Source organism: Jatropha curcas, chromosome 7 (genome assembly GCF_041381405.1).
Source record: "Jatropha curcas cultivar XTBG-Jc1 chromosome 7, XTBG_Jcur_1.0, whole genome shotgun sequence".
Lineage (NCBI taxonomy): Eukaryota > Viridiplantae > Streptophyta > Magnoliopsida > Malpighiales > Euphorbiaceae > Jatropha > Jatropha curcas.
Window position 1 is genome coordinate 25,853,260 of NC_143157.1, and position 17,248 is coordinate 25,870,507.

Consider the following 17,248-nt stretch of genomic DNA (forward strand, 5'->3'; position numbering starts at 1 on the left):
TAAAATTAAAAATTTTTTAAAAAATATTATTATTTTATTTTCATTTTTTAAGAAAAATTTTTAATTTCATCGTTTTGGTTCATAAATACTATCATGAATCATTTAGATAAATTTTTCCCAACATTAATATTTTGAATCAAAATAACACGCATAACAATTAATTAGATTTGCGTAAAAGTCAAGTGATGATAGTGATATGATATGACATATTCAAGATTGAAATTTCACATTACATTTGGTCAAATGAATAAACAATTTACTTAATGTACATTTCGTCTAATTTATTGTTATTTTCTTTTTTTTATTTTTAATAAAAAAAATTTTAAAAATTATTTTTGACAAAAGGTTTTTTTAATCAATTTTATTCAACTGATCATTTTAATAGAACCTAATTTATTTAATTCTAAAATAGGTCAAAAAAATATGAGTTTTTTTTTTTTTAAGTATTTCCATTCCTATTAATAATTTGATGAAAGATTAATACATTGTTAATTTACATAAAAATGGACTGTTGTTAATTGAAATTGAGTGTATACTTATTTTCTTTTGAAAAATTTTCTATTATTTTTTGTAATAGTGACTAATAACATTAAGGGTAAAAAATTCACGCTTAAAAAGCATAAAATAAAAAATATAAGAAAATTTTTTTGTAAATTAATTTTTTATTGTTCATAGAATTTTAATAGTCCACTTTTATATGTGCATTATGTATTTCTTATTTAATAATTAACAAAAAATTTTACTACCCAAAAATAATTCTAAGAGAAAGATGATTTTTATTTTGGAATAAAAGAAATATTTTTATTAGTAAATTAAAAATTTTAATTTAAAAAAAAATTGATATTATAATTTACAACTAAATAATAAAAAATAACTGATTTGAAAAGCATGTTTGAAAGGTACGTAAAAAACAAACCAAGACCAATGTTTAACTCTTTTTCTCTGTTTATTATTTTTAAGAAAGAAAAAATGCGTATGAATAATATGATCCTGACCCGACAGCCCAAAACACCCACCGCCAAACCCGAACCCCAAGTCCCAATCATCACACGCTCAATTCTCGAATTTACTGAGAAGCTAGCACTAATAAAACTCAGTACTGCGACTGTTTAGTGTTTCTTTGACATTCTGACATTTTGATTACGATACAGAAATAAATAAAAAAACATTTCCGCGGTGAAATTCATCAGCCAATAATAATATTATAGATCTCCAATTTCTACTTTGCTCCAGAAAATGAGAAGGTACGAAACATTTTCCCGGAAAATCTCTCTTTCCGATGGAAACAAACGGAGGTTTATCATTTCTTTTATTTTTTTCTTGAATTCTTACTTTTATTTTTGTTACATTCTTTGGTTGTATTGACGATATTGTTCGTTTACGCGTTTGCTAAAAGGCCAGGGCACCACAGGCTGCATCCGAAGCAAGGAGTAGGAGGCGTGAAGGGAATGCTCGCGAAGCTATCGCTTGTTGTCATTGTTCTCTTGATCTGTACGCTGTCCATGCTGTTCTCGTCTACGATTAATGGAAGCAGCGGATCTACTGGTCCATCGGAGGTTAGTTTGAGCTGGATTTGGAAGTTAGTTGTGATTGCTTTTAAATTTTATGTTACGGTTTGGTGCATAAGAATGTAGGAAAGTTGTCTTGGAATTTATGGAGAATCTCAAGTAGTATGGTTATGGAAAATTGACTTGCAGCTAAATAGAATGGTAGTACTTGCTAGATCATGTTAGATCAAATTCTGAACGGATTTGTCTTTGATTGCTTCTATGATATTGCAGACTAATTATGAAAGAATTACTGTATATAGGACTTAGTGTATTTCCTACTTGCCTTTCTATATAGATAACTAGGTGATGCTTGTATTAATTGTGAGTTACATTTATGTAAGGTAATTTGTTTAAATGCAATTTACTATAGTGTTTATGCATATAGATATTATGTTACTGCTTAGTTGATCTAGCCTTTTCATTGCCTGTGCCTTTGGTTTGGTTGCTTACTAGTTTCATAATTCTCCAATCTGAATATTCATTCTTCTGCCTTGTTCAAGTAGATTAATGTTGAAGAACTTTGGGAAAATGCTAATTCAGGTGGCTGGAGGCCATCATCAGCACCAAGATCTGATTGGCCTCGTATGTAGTCCCTGTTTTCTCAAAGATAGACTTTAGATATTGGAGAACTCATGATTGCATAATTTATGTTTTGTTCTATTTTTGCGGCAGCTCCTCCGAAAGAGACCAATGGGTATCTGCGTGTTCGCTGTAATGGTGGTTTGAATCAGCAACGAAGTGCGGTTTGTATTCTATTCTTAAAACCTGCTTTGTATTTCCACATTCTCCCCTTATAGCTTTCTCTTGCAAAATTTTATTTGGTGCAAACATGGACACATTTCCTCTGTTTTTTCCAGTATGTCAGTCAGCAAAATTTTGAAGCCAAATACATTCATTTATTCTGATAAATGAAGATTTAAAGAGTCCTGCAGTGCTTTTACCACCATACTAGATTGAGTCAAGATAAATGTGGCCAAGTTCAGGAGGGTGTCATAATGATTACTATTTTCAATGGATTTACTTGAAAATAATTAATATACAATACTTTCGATGTTACAGATTTGTAACGCTGTCCTTGCTGCTAGAATCATGAATGCAACACTTGTGTTGCCGGAGTTGGATGCTAACTCTTTCTGGCATGATGACAGGTTCCTGTTTCTAGCGTGTGAATTCTTCAAATTTCTGATTTATGTTTATCTGTTAATGAAGTATTTTAGCACTTCTTTTTTCCTACTAAATATGTTAAGTGAAATCATTAATTGAGAATTTTTTTTATGGGACCTGGTAGACATTAGTGAATTTAGATAATTGTTTTATTGCAAATTCCTAGTTATTGTACTGAATAGTTAAGATTCTTCTTTTCTATATGATGACTGGATAAGGTAGCATTTGGAGGACATTATCTTTTCCTTGGTTTTTTCTTTCAGCATTATACTAAACAGAATGTGACTGGGATGATAAACCATCATATTACATAGTGGTGATAGAAGTTTATTTAGAGCTAGTGATTGCAATTTTTTCTTTATTTGCAGAACTTGTGTGAGAACGTTAAAATTGTCTGTTCCATTCTTCATTGGAGTAGGATTTGAATACCACCTTTTTTCTGCAAGACTCCATTAAATTCATATGTGAGATTCTTGAAAAGCCTGACGTTGACAATAGCATATCACGTTTATTGGCAGTTTTGGTCTTACAGAATTGATAGCATTTAAAGCCTTCCTGTAATTATCACCTGTATTTTACATGGAATCAGATTCTATTTCAGAAAAAATTTGTTTCCTGCATCGTGATCATATATAATGGTGGTCATCAAACAGTATTTTATTCTGGGAATCATTTGGATCTATTTGGATTGGATTCGTAACTACTAATGATTTTCTTATTTTGATGTTGTTGATGTTTGAGGGTTTTTTTTTTTTTTTTTTTTTTTTTTTTTTTTTTTTTTTTTTTGGCTCCTTGATCTTTTAGAGCTTTCAAAGCGTTCATTGATAACCTTGTACAATCTAAAGTAGTTAGCCACTGTTCTTGAATCCATTTTACCCTGCATCTAATATGACATTTAATGAAATTCTATTTTTCAAGGATTTGGATAGATCTATTTCTGTCAATTCCACTTTATTAATTTTGACATGATATTCTAGTGTACGACATAGGATTGAAGCATATTATCTTTTTCTGTGCACAGTGGCTTCCATGGCATTTATGATGTTGAGCATTTTATCCAATCACTGAGGTATGATGTACGTATTGTGGAAAGTATACCTGAAATTCGTAAAAATGGGAAAACCAAGAAGCTAAAGGCTTTTCAGGTAGAAAATTTGCAAACTATTTCATCTTACCTATGAAATTAAGGAAATCAGATATTTTAAGCTTTATGAGTGCTTCTTGAATTACTAACTTGTCCTTCTCTTTTTAAATTTTCCTTCCTGCCTCAGCTGCGGCCTCCCAGAGATGCTCCTATCAGTTGGTATACAACTGTTGCTTTGGAGAAGATGAAGCAACATGGAGCCATTTACCTAACTCCCTTTTCACATCGCTTAGCTGAAGAAATTGACAATGGCGAGTACCAGCGACTGAGGTGCAGGGTTAACTACCATGCCCTCAGATTTAAGCCAAATATCATGAAGCTAAGTGAATCTATAGTTGATAAATTGCGTGCACAAGGTCACTTCATGGCAATACATCTTCGTTTCGAGATGGATATGCTTGCATTTGCTGGGTAAGATAATCAATCGATTATTTGTTGAAAATTAATGGGCATGAGCACGTTGAAAAGGCTGGTCAAAACTATGTATCTTATCGAGTAATTAAACAAGGTTTTTGAGTTTTACTTCAGGCGTATTCTTCAATGCAGAATTCCCTGAAGCATTGAAAGGGGCACCTTTTTTTCTCTTAGGGAGAGAGGGGGGGGGGGGGTTGGCATGGGAAAGTTAGGTTAGGAACTAGCTCTGTAACGTATGCTTCAGTGCATCCACATCTGAGGCTCTGTATGTCAGCAAACAATTTTTGTGGGTGCAGATGGGAGAGGAAGTTCTAGTATATAATGGATTATTTAAATATTCATGCATTACTTAAAAATTAGTGCAGTCCCTTTTTCCAATGGATTGTTGTTGCAGCCCATATCTCTGAGACTTGGATTGAATGATCTATAACATGCAGATGATTGACCTTTTTCATGGAGTTTCGAAGTTGTTAAACTAAATAAAAAGGAACTTTTATAGTTCTCTTTGCTAGTTATACGTATTTCACATATCTCGGGCATTTAAAAAAGCCCCTCCATAAATTATTGGGTGGGCAGATGTATGGTCTGTTTCTTTGTAATTAAGTTACCTTTTCCTTTTTCTTTTGTTTACTTTGTTATTTAAACCATCTAATTATACTTCTTGGTAATCTTGCCCAAAAGAAATTATGAAGTTTTTTGTGTGAAAAATTGTCTGGTCATTCTTCTGTTGAACTGTTTTAACTTATCTAAATGGCTCAATTGAGTACTTTTTCCTTCTGATTGGACATTTTACAACTCACTTGAATGATTATCCATCTTTAACCGCCAATCATGGATTGGGAATTCCTATGATTCATTGTAATGCTTTCCAAATATTGTTGAAGGTGTAGAAGAAAATGATGATATTCCAATTGATAGAATGTGAATTTGTTTCAGGTGCTATGACATATTTAATCCTGCAGAGCAAAAAATATTGAAGAAGTATCGCAAGGAGAATTTTGCTGAGAAAAGACTTGTTTATAGTGAAAGGAGGGCCATTGGAAAATGCCCTTTAACTCCAGAAGAGGTAAACTCTTTTGTTTCAACACCATGTATGTATGTTTTTTCTTTTTTGTGATTTTGGCGATTAGTTCTTCAAGCTCAGAAATATTGTTATATACTGTTGGTTGATATCTGATTGCCAGTTTATGGCAATCTCTTGTTTTATTTTGCTGATTATCTTGGAATAGTATTCAAAAAGATGCTCATGACATCTATTCTAATGTTGTTGTTATTCTTCTTACTACAGGTTGGACTTATCTTACGTGCAATGGGGTTTGACAATTCCACCCGGATATATCTAGCAGCTGGTGAACTGTTTGGTGGGGAGCGATTTATGAAACCATTTAGAGCCCTATTCCCTCGCCTTGAGAATCATAGTTCCGTTGAAGCCATGGAAGAGCTAGCCACAAACACCCGTGGATTGTTAGGATCTGCTGTGGATTACATGGTTTGTCTCCTTGCTGACATTTTTATGCCTACATATGATGGACCAAGCAATTTTGCGAACAATCTCCTGGGTCACCGCCTCTATTATGGCTTCCGTACTATAATTAGACCTGACAGGAAAGCTCTTGCCCCAATTTTTATTGATCGAGAGAATGGACGGACAAACAGTTTTGAAGAAGCTGTTAGGCGTATTATGCTCAAAACAAGCTTCGGTGGTCCTCACAAACGAGTTACACCTGAATCATTTTATACAAATTCTTGGCCTGAATGTTTCTGTCAAACAGAAGCAAAAAATCCTGCTCATAAATGCCCGCCAGAGAACATTTTGCAAATTTTAGATAGCCAGTTAGAAAGTGAAGTGACCAGTGATTCAGAATCCTTTGACAAATCGAATTCAACAGTGTCTTTGGCAAAAAGATAAATATGTGCTTTTAGTAGTTTGTTGTTGTCTCCCCAGTAAAAACACTATACGCCAAATTGGAGGAAGGGATCTTTGCAACCATATTCAGTATCTCAGGTAGTCTTCGTGTCTCATAATCATATACTTTGCCATGCTGAAGTATCTCAGTTACACATTGAAAGTATTCAGAATGCTAATTTTAGATAGTGCTTTATCAATTGAGAAGACGAACATGCTTTATAGTTTTGCATTGACATTATGGGTATCAACAACGGTAAGGATTCAGATGGAGATAGCAAAGAGTGAGATTTGAAAAAACTTGGTTCACTAGCATAGTAAGAATGCTATGGAGAAGCATAAAAGATCTAGCAATTTGAATGCGTTATAAGTGAATATTCAATTATTCAAAGAGAGGATAGACAGGAACTGAAATTTTGTTATTTTGTCAACTACAAAGATAATTTCCGTTGTGGGTGTTATTAAAAAAATGGAAATACTGGATATTGATAATGTCGGAGATTTTTGTATGGTAGGGTAAGATGTTCTGCAATTTTCCTTTTCATGAGGGGGTGGGATAGCTGTTCAAACAATGCCATCTTGTGCAATTTTTTCTTCTAATTTGTTCTATATCCACTTTCTATACATAGGATTATATTATTTGCTTCTAATCATTCATGGTTGTTTGTTTTGGTTTCTAATGTTCTTAAATTCATGTGTTGTTGAATCATAATATTATGTTTCTACCTTTATAAAGATTAGGAGTATGTGTTGAGAAGCCAGCTTACTCTTCCCATTGTATTTCCTGACCATTTTTGAGTTTCTGCTATCACTGGTAATAAGCGTGGGAAGAAATAATGGGAAAGTACCAAGGATTATATCTTTCCTTTTTTCTCTCTTTTTTTTTCCATTATTATTTTCATAAATGCGTCTTCTATATTAAGTTTCCTAATTGTTCTCAAAAAAAGAATAAGTTTCTTTACAGTATTCCTTTTTCAATTCTGGAGATAAAATGTATTTGTTGAGTTTTTAAAAAATATTGTTTCATGATATGAGGAAATTAGTCCATAATTTTACTTTTATTTTTAGAATAATTAGCTTTTGCTGACGCATGGAAATTCTGCCGGATGATGCAGGTTCAAGCTACTGGGTTTTGGGATGCGCTATTTCACCAGAGGGTATTGTTTTCTGCCAAAGCACTAGTCAGAGCACAACGCTGAAGAGAGATTTTTTTTTTTTTTTTTTTCGCCTGTATTAAATTTGTCCATCGTGATTCTGATTCACATTGTACAACTGAAATGACACGAAAAATATCTGATGCAAGTTACATCCTCATTGCTATAAAGAAAAATAGTGTATGACCATACTGTAGAAGACATCTGATTATGTTGATTATAGCTTATTTTTATGATCATATCTCCGATTTCCATATTTCAGTATTCTACGTAATTGATCAGCTTAAAATTTGTTGACCAAAATATCCAAAAATGAGCTAAACTGCTAAAGGTGCCTCAGCGCTTTCACATCGTGCCTGAGCCTGAGATATATTGAGGTATTTGCTCTTACTGGTCCTAATGGCAACGAATATTCCTTTGAAGAAAGAAAACCTGAAATTGACATTCTCACTTAACTTAGTAGATTCTGTGGCAAAACCTTCTTTGTACAACACTGCCAGTATTGACAGCTAAAAGAGAGACTAGGCCATTCACCAAAAGTATCCAATAAAAAACTCATTTTCTGTGTACAAGTATCTTGTGCCAACGAATACAAAACCTACAAATAACTAAAATACAAAAACAGTTAATTGACCAGTGACCACCGCCACCTCAACCTAGAATAGAGAAAGGTGGAAAAAGGAAATGAAATGCCTAACTCCATTAAGATGCATTCAAGGTAAAATGAAACAGAAGATTCTCCCTGCAAGCTAACCATTGCTTCCAACCAACATTTACATCCAGCAATTTACAAACAATAAAATTTTCAGAAACAGAAATAAGGGGTTTAAACAAGGAGTGGTAAGACTTAATTAGACTGATGGACGAGCACGCAACTTGTTTGCAACATAAAGCAAATGGTTGATGTTCGTAGGGGGGTAGTTCTGGAGTAGCTTGAGATTAGAAGTGAAATCCCCTGCTAGGAGACGCCTCCGAATGAGAATCAGCATTGCACAGCACACTCGAAGTAAAGTCTCCTGAAAGAGTAATTGTTATCTCGTTATTGTTTATGCTTTGAGCTCTTTTTGTAGTTCTTGAAATGCAGCAATAACTGAATTGTGGGCAATTTGATACAAGGACAATCCAGTAGATAATTGGAAAACAGACATACACAAGCAAGTATTGATCAATGGCAATATTTAACCAAATATCCCCACCAGGGGTTTCATGAGGAAGTGTTGCATCATCAGATAACCCTTTACTTAATTAAATGTGAGACACTGCTTAGATGTAGAACAAATCTATCAGATTTGATTTTATTCCCTAAACAGAAAAGCAAATTATAATACATAATGAAGATGTCCTACGATTGGATAGTGATTAGTGACCTGATAGCAGGGGTGTTCACTGTTTTCACTCCCTATATTGTGGCCCTCAGCCCTCAGAGAGAAATGATTCTCTTTTTATCCATAGAACAACTATAAAAGAATAGAAGAAATGAAATTACCTGAGGACCTTCAGGATCACTCAGAAGTGTGTCCCAAATATGAAGACTGTCTGCAAAATTGAATTCCTGGGTCAACAGGAGAGTAATCCACCTAAACGCATAAAATTGGGGGTTGACCTGTTATTTCAAAAACAAAGTAATAAGCCATTAGAAAAAATTATCTGGCCAAAAGATAAAACAACTCACAATTATGTACGGGAGCTGCTTTGGATGTTTTTTCTCATATATATTATGTATAAAATTTAGGGAGCAAGGAGTAGCGTAGTTACTCTTAATGAATTATTGAACATTGTCTTTTATGGAAAAAATAATTTTTTTAGGGAAATGAAAGAAGAGACATTAAAATGAAGATTAGCCATCTCTTGTTTGGTAGTCACAGTCTATATCCGCCCCAGGACTCCTTTTGACCCAGAAGGGTAACACCATAGACAACCCAGGAAGATGATTTTATCTAATAATAAATGTGGAGTTTGGAGTAAGTACATGCCCTTAAACATTTCTCAAAAAATATGGTGCAATGACTTAACATCCTGGGTCCCAACATAAAACATCTGATACTCAATCCACAGTATGCACAAATCCCTTCAGATTTAGATTTACTTTTGAACAAAAAAAGGAGTGTTAAATTACAATATCTATACATATGCGCCAAAATAAAAGGATTACACTGAGGATGCCCTTTTGAACGTAAATACAATTGAAATGGATTATATAGTGGCAGAACACAGTTTTAACAAGTAATATGGCCATGAAACATTAAACTGGAGGCATTATAAGAATGGAGTACCGAGTCATTGGCAGAATTAACTGCATTTGTCAGGAGACACAAAACATATTTAAAAAATATTGCAATCTCCAAACAAAGCAACTAAATTTATAGCTTATATCATGTCCTACCTTGGTGGTGACCTCAAGATGACGCCAAAGTTCTTCGTCATGTTCCTTTAAAAGCTGTGACAATTTTGTAATTGTCGAACGAATGCCAACAACACTGTTATCAAGTTGCTGACAGAAATGATCCCGGAATCCACTCAATAATTCAACAAAACAAAAGAATGTATCTGCTTCAGCACAAGCCTGCATAACTTATAAAGGGAAAATGATTAAACAAATGAAATCAAATAAATCGAAAGTCATCATTTTATCTGACTCCAAATTCAAGATGATAATAAGCAAGTTGATCATGATCTATATCCTCACTATCCACACAATAAGTAGACTGTTCTACATCCTAAAATTCAAAAGATAACTTGATCACAAATAGAATAATCTTTAAATGTTAACTCCATAAGAAATGTTTTAGCCTCAAACTGTTAGAAATCGCTTTTAAATTCCCATTTAAACAGTACTCATAAATTCCAACTTTGCAGCTCATTTGACCACACTAATTCAAGACTTGAACTAAAAACACTATACAGGAGCTATCGTGAACATAATACCCCAAAGAAATTCTACACCCGAAATTAATATTAAAAGGAAACATCTAATAAAGTTCTAGAGCAGCAAATATGCAGCATTTGTCCTTTCTGTCTCTCAAAGAAAGTCTATAACCAAAGAAAAGGATAAAAAATTTCTCTTTCTCCATCCAACCCGTCGACAATATTTTAGACAACAATATGTTCCTTTTTCATATGCCTAACAAACTAAAGCCTCTGTCTACATGAAATTCTACTGAAAGATCCTTTAAAATCCAAGCATCCAACTATATTTGCTGAATGTCAATTCATAGATAATTATTAACAGGAGAAGATCAAATTCTTTCAAACCAACAAAGGAGGTAAATAAAGAACAAAATACACAATGGCTAAGTTTGGAATTGGAGATTTTGAATAAGGGATTTTGAACAATCCATGGATTTGGTTCAAATCCCTCATTTGGCACAACAAAATCCCTAAGGGACAGAATCCCTCATTTTGATGGATTCTGAAATACCACATTATTTACAAAAAAAAAAAAAAAAATATTGAAATTCATGGATTTAATATTTGTACCAAATGAGATAATTTTTACAAGTCTATGGAATTACAAACCTAGATTTTTAATTGCATGGACTTTAAAACACTCAATCCAAATATTGCCGAGAATTGAAAAAATAAATAAATAAACTTACCGCCATTTCCTCATCAGGGTCATTTCTGAATACATAGAAAAGAGGAGCCAGAATTTCATTCATTCCTTGAACATATCTTATTCCCGGATTTAATTTAGCAAATACAATTAGAATGTTTCTCAATGCCTCCTGAAAATGAAAGGCACATGCAAGTAAGCAAACAATTTAGGTTTGCATCAAATACCATATATGAAGAAGAATAATAATAAACCTGATTAGATTTTGCCATAGATGAGTCCCCTGAAAAGAAGTGCATGTCTGGATGAGTGCGTTTCACATCTCGATCAATCTGTTCCATGATCTCTGTGTCCTATAAAATGGAAAAGTTGTAGTTACAAGTTTAATAAAAATGTTAAAATATTTATGTTGCTACCATTGCATTACAGGATGATGGAAATTCACAGGAAATGGAACACAAGTATTGAGTACATAAATGATCCCATTTCTGTTTATTATTGTTTCTGTAACTTAAAAATATCACTGGTTAAAGTATCACATCCATAAAACATATATAACTTGATACCTGGAAGAACTGATTCCAGATGCTACTCTTCCCAAGGCTCAAAGGATGCTCTCCATGGGTTATGTGCGATCTTGAAAGCATACCACTTTCATATTTTGGCTCATCATTTTCACAACCTGAGGATTTCTCCAGCCTCCTTGTGATTTCCGACTAACTAGCCACAAAAAGAATCAGAGATCCAAAACTATTTACAGGTACAATATATTAAAAAAATGGCAGCATTGATGCTTGTTGCACGACTTTAAGTGATCACTGAGACAAGTAAATCTATCTTACTTAATCATGCAAGCATACATCTAGTATAACAATTTAAGTTATGTTTTTCAAGTAGAGCCCTTTTATGTGCTGTGCTGTCAACCTTTAAGGGCTTTGCAAAATCCCCATGATTCGATAAGCTGAACTAAGAACAAGCAGAGAAACGTCAACAACTAACAGGAGGACAACTCATCCTGCCACTCATGACCATACAATAATTTAGTTTCTGAGTCCTCTCCAAAGAAGCACATTTACACAAAACAAAAGTAACGCAACAAAATCACTAATATGACTTACAGGATTCATCAAAAGCTCCTCTTTAAAATGCTTGTACTGAGACCTCTTCTTGGCCAACTCAGATGACCAAAGTGAACGATCAGGTGGCAGATACCCCAACAAGAGCTGCCAAATTCACTTAAAAATTAATACATTACATCCTAGGAAATCTATTCATCTCTTAAACTAGTACTTCAGCATGAAATTCTTATCACTAAATCCAATCAAAACTCACCTTAATCAAAAACTTAAACCTAGAATTCCTACTTCACATTTTTACAGCAACCAAATCAGAAACTCGAAAAGCAAATTCACTTAAATCAAATTAAACAGAAACAATTTGTGAAGAAGTACCTTCCAGACGGTGGAACGAACGCCAGGGCCATCAGGTATCCCTTGAGACGCAATTCTCCTCACTTCCCTCATATTTACCACTTTCCTCGACAACTACACTCATATTTCACCAGCATAATCAATACATATACATAAACCTAGATAGAGAAAGATCTAATAGGAGTAATTCTGACCTCGGTCAAGAGCTGAGCCTGTCTAGAAATATCCTCCGCAGAAACGGAGGTCCCATTATCATCGTCTTTATCATTCCTATCAGAATCATCATTACTGTTGCTACTAACACTGTTTCGCGAATCCTTATCTTTATCTTTAGCTCTGATTTCAGGCTTTGAAGAATAAGGAGGAGGATCCTCCCTAATTACAGCTGGCGGTGGGACCGGGACAGGTGGCTCGATGGGAGATTCGGTTGCTTTGGTGGGGGAATTAGTGGAGAGCCTGGAGTAGGGTTGAAGGTGATCGTCGTCAGCAGTGGAGGAAGGAGTGGTGGTGGTGGTTGTGGTGGTGGTGGACCAGAGAGAGCTGTTGAGCCAATCAGGTACTTTTTTCTTCACCATTTCAAGAGCGAGGTTTAGAAGATTGGTATATGTGTGGCTCTATAGAAACAGAAAAGAAGAAGATGGTGATGATTTGAAGTGGTTAATGGAGTTCTCTGGTAACTGAGCCGATGTTTGGAGTGCCTTTTCTTTGTTTCTCTTCGAGGAAGGGACGAAGAGGGTCAATGAGTCACAGTATGGTTATGAAAGTCTGGTGAAGGAGCAATAGGGAATTGCCAGATTGAGAGGCTAATTATTAATATTATATTTTTATCTTTGCATTAGTTTGGGAATTTGGATCCATAATTATGAATTTGGAGAATATTTTTAAAATAAAATTAGAAATTTAAATATAAACATTAATAACAGATATGTGGATAATTCATAGACAAAATATATGAATTTAAAGAGTATTTTTGAAATAAAATTAGGTAATTAAATATTTTTTCGTAAAAAAATAATGGGATTAAGAGATTTCAGACCTATAAAATTTTCTCCTTTTTAAAATGATAAAATTGATAATGTTGTGAAATTTATTAATTTCATATATAGTAGCCTATTTTTGTAAAACCAAACAAAATAATGTAAGAAATCCAAAGAGTTTATGTGTTCAAACTGCTTCTTCTTCCTTTTTTCTTATTTTAGTTTGACGCGAGTGATGTTTTTGTTATCAAAACATCACAAGTCACATTGTATTTATCTTTTATTTATCACGTCAATTCAGTTCACTTTCACAGTAAATAAATTTATAAAAAGTTTTCGAATTTGAGCTTCTAAGTGCGCAAATTTGCCACGCTGAGAGAGTTGCTATGCAATATTCAAACCGGATATAATAGTTGAATTCGAATGGACGTTCACAAACTAAAAAAATTACTTGTTATTGTGAATCATTTAATCAATACATTAACTTTGTCTTAATAATATATTTAAGACAAGGATAAATGTCTGTACTAAGATTATACACACTAAGACATAGTCTAATGGTAAATACATATACTATTTGATAATAGATCTAGATTTGAATCTCTTCCCACACTACAAAAAAAAAGATAAGGATAGGTGACTATAAGTAGAATTACAATAATCAATTCAACAAATAAATAAAAGTATTACTACTAATATTATCACAATAATACACTCGTGCAAACCACCACACACACCCAGCCAGTCTGCAGGAATAACGCGACCACATGAATCGGAATACCTTCGGAATGTAGCTTTTGTTGTCTTAAACTTTTTCAGGCCCATGTGTCCTTCCATAATTGCAATTTACAGGGCACAAGTGGGGGCACTTTGCTTGAATTTGACGTGCACATACATTCAATCATATGCCGTATTCACATTATTTATTAGTTTCGAGCTTCTGGCCCATCTCATAATACAGAAGAAGGCAAGCAACTCAATGTGCATTAGATGGGTTCCATGTTCAGGACTCAAAAAGGATTTCATTTTTTTCTTCTTCGTTTTTCTTTTCCTAACCCTTCTTTCCCATTTGAGTATTTTTACCTTTCTTTCCCACTTGAGGGATCATAGGCCAGGATTGTGTCATCCACATATAAAACAGCCATTGCCTCTTCCTCCTCAGCATCCTCTATAACAAACTGACTGATGATCCCAAACCAAACGAGGAAATGCTGCACTTATACAATGAACATTGATATAATACTTCATTGACCATTCAGAATAATCCTAGCCATCTCGCAAACATAAATTGTGATTTTAACGGTGATGAATTAGTAGAACTGCATACTAAAAGTAGCAAACGGTCTCCAGACTCTCCAAAATACAGAATTTCACTTAATCTATCCTAAGAATGGGTGAGTGTACAAGATATGAGTGGATGATCAACATACAAAAATTGGAAAAGAATGCCTCTTGATATAAAAAAAGTTAGAAAAGAATGCCTTTTTGATATAACAAACAAAATGTGTACAATGTCAGAATCATATATCACATACCGGATTACCAGTAGTCTCCACATGAGCAAATCCCATCCTTGAAATGATGGAATCGCTTTATATCTCTCAATATGATCTCTCTTTGACTCATCTTACTAGCATATTTCATCAGAGAATGGCAATCCCCACAAACTCTAAGATTTTTCACAATTCTTAAAGTCATACCAGGAGAAGTACGAATAAGCCCAAATGCGAGTGCCAACTTCTCACTGTGACTTCCTAATGCATCTTCCTTCTCTTCTTCTTCAATATTATGAAGTACCCACTCAGTTCCAGGCATGTATCCTTGTCCCTTTGCGCCTGCCACTATTTGTTCTAATTTCAAGTATATGTCTTTTGCATCTTTATGGGAAGAATCACCAGCTGCAAAACTATGCACTTGGCCCTCCACCTCTACATAACTCCATCCAGGATCTTTCTCAATGCCTCTATTCTGCATCAGAGATCTCACTCTCTCCGCATCTTCCCATCGCCCTACTGCAGCATAAACATTTGATAGGAAGACATAGCTCCCAGGATGCTTAGGTTCAAGCTCCAGGAGCTTCTGTGCGGCTAATTCTGCCAATTTAATATTCTTGTGAGCCCTACAAGTGCAAAAAAGTGCTCCCCATATCACAAAATCTGGAGTTATTGGCATCCTCTCAATGAATTTGAGAGCTTGATTTAGCCGACCTGCCCTGCCTAACAGATCAACAATCAACGCATAATGTTTCATGCTGGGCTCAATAGAGTAGTCAAGCTCCATACTCTTGAAGAAATTAAGTCCAAGATCAACTTTGCCAGCATGTGTGCAAGCCGTTAGTATGGCAAGAAAGACAACCTCATCTGGTCTTATACCTGCAAATATGGCAAGGTTAAGCTCATTCAAAGATTATCTAAACATTGAATGGAACAATAAAGCCGAAGACAATCACACCTGCGTACATCATCTGTCTGAAACACTGTATTGCTTCCTCAGAATGTCCATGAATTGCCCAACCCCATATCATAACAGTCCATGTAAGGACGTCCTTCTCTTTTGTCTCTCTAAACACCTGACTTGCGGACTCAATACTCCCACATTTTGCATACATATCCACTAAAGCAGTTCCAATTTTTGCATTCAAACGGAACCCATTGTCTGTCAGATATCTGTGTATTCTTACTCCAGCTTCAAGGGCACCAATCTTTGCACAAGCTGAGAGAGCTGAAACAATGGTGAAATCATTCGGCTTCACACCCACCTGCAACATCTTAGAAAACAAGGATAACGCCTTCTCATGGTCTCCATTATGTGAAAGCCCATTAACCATAGTAGTCCAAGAAACCACGTTCTTCTCTGGCATACGACCAAAAAGCTCATTCGCTCGTTCCAAATCTCCACTTCTCAAAAACCCATTAATCAAACTATTCCAAGACGCAGTAGTCCTCTCTGGCATAGTCTCAAAGAGATCCACAGCCTTCCTCATACTACCAACCTTACAACACCCATTAATTAACACATTCCACAATAATGTACTTTCACCATAAAATCTTTGAGGACTTTCATCAAACAGTTTCAGAGCCGAACCCAGTTCCTCAACTTTGACATACGCATCAACCATAGATATCCTAACGAATAAATCAAACTCAAACCCAGACTTGTAAATCATCCCATGAAGAGCTCTACCAAGCCCTTCTGAACACAAAGTCGCAATAGATTTCAGTACAAATGGATATGTAAGCTGGTCAGGCTTAACATCTGACCTCAACATGAGAATAAAATGAGAAATAGCACTCTCAAAAAGGGAATTATTCGTAAGCCCGCGAATCAACGCATTGAATAGAAACGAATTCTTGGGATAATAATGGTTAAAGACAGTGATAGCGTAGTCAATGAATTTGCGTGAAGAAGAGGAAGAGATCAACTGGGTAGCGATTTGGCTGCTAGTAGAGAGGTTATGGAGGAAGATTTGGGCGTGGATTTGGTGAAGTTGGCGGGAGGTTTTGGAGGCATGAATAAGAGATATGAGGTGGGTTTCCGATGGATTTTGAGAGAGGGCCTTGTTGGGTGAAGATGTGGGTTCTCTCGAAGAGGTTGTTTTAGCGGGAGAGTTTTTTGCTTTAAACAGAGCATGACGAGATCTCATTTAGTTTAGACGACTAACGGAGGGAAGACGTTAGATGGAATTATATTAGCAATTGCGAGAAGGTAAGAACTGGCTACTGCGAAGTGAATCCGTATAAGAGATGTTGACGTCCGTAATCATCAGTTGATAGTGGAAACCGATCTAAAGGGAAAATTGTAAATTGCTCCCTGAGTTATAGTAAAATTAACATACAACCACTTTTATTTTTAAAAATTAAATATGAGATTTTTAACTTATAGTTCAGTTAACATGTTGATCCTTTTGGCCAAAATAGTCTTTTTATAATTGGCAATCGACTAAAAGGTTGATTTCT

The 17,248-nt window shown here is 34.8% G+C and overlaps 3 protein-coding genes across 5 annotated transcripts; 1 reads left to right on the plus strand and 2 right to left on the minus strand.

Annotated features, from left to right (window-relative positions):
- Positions 1 to 1,050: 1,050 nt before the first annotated feature.
- LOC105633160 (O-fucosyltransferase family protein) lies at positions 1,051 to 7,588 on the plus strand. Of its 2 annotated transcripts, none has more exons than XM_020678823.3 (10): positions 1,051 to 1,295; positions 1,397 to 1,556; positions 2,054 to 2,132; positions 2,223 to 2,293; positions 2,610 to 2,698; positions 3,736 to 3,859; positions 3,986 to 4,269; positions 5,209 to 5,338; positions 5,561 to 6,277; positions 7,294 to 7,588. In XM_020678823.3, exons 1-9 carry the CDS (start codon positions 1,237 to 1,239, stop codon positions 6,179 to 6,181), a joined length of 1,617 nt encoding a protein of 538 aa, XP_020534482.1. In that variant the 5' UTR covers positions 1,051 to 1,236; the 3' UTR covers positions 6,182 to 6,277; positions 7,294 to 7,588. The 2 variants fall into 2 exon arrangements, with proteins under 2 accessions (XP_020534482.1, XP_012071116.1); XM_012215726.4 differs by having other exon boundaries at positions 1,054 to 1,244.
- Positions 7,589 to 7,861: 273 nt separating this feature from the next.
- On the minus strand, positions 7,862 to 13,091 carry LOC105633161 (uncharacterized). Its single transcript, XM_012215727.4, has 9 exons — positions 12,510 to 13,091; positions 12,337 to 12,429; positions 12,004 to 12,108; positions 11,452 to 11,601; positions 11,140 to 11,238; positions 10,929 to 11,057; positions 9,716 to 9,895; positions 8,819 to 8,935; positions 7,862 to 8,348 (listed from the first exon to the last, which is right to left on the minus strand). Exons 1-9 carry the CDS (start codon positions 12,888 to 12,890, stop codon positions 8,184 to 8,186), a joined length of 1,419 nt encoding a protein of 472 aa, XP_012071117.1. The 5' UTR covers positions 12,891 to 13,091; the 3' UTR covers positions 7,862 to 8,183.
- A 627-nt stretch (positions 13,092 to 13,718) lies between these two features.
- On the minus strand, positions 13,719 to 17,032 carry LOC105633163 (Tetratricopeptide repeat (TPR)-like superfamily protein). Of its 2 annotated transcripts, XM_012215730.4 has the most exons (3): positions 15,744 to 17,032; positions 14,828 to 15,664; positions 13,719 to 14,503 (listed from the first exon to the last, which is right to left on the minus strand). In XM_012215730.4, the coding sequence occupies exons 1-2, from the start codon at positions 16,933 to 16,935 to the stop codon at positions 14,832 to 14,834; spliced, it is 2,025 nt and encodes a 674-aa protein (XP_012071120.1). In that variant the 5' UTR covers positions 16,936 to 17,032; the 3' UTR covers positions 13,719 to 14,503; positions 14,828 to 14,831. The 2 variants fall into 2 exon arrangements, with proteins under 2 accessions (XP_012071120.1, XP_012071119.1); XM_012215729.4 differs by having other exon boundaries at positions 13,843 to 15,664.
- Between the last annotated feature and the right edge of the window lie 216 nt (positions 17,033 to 17,248).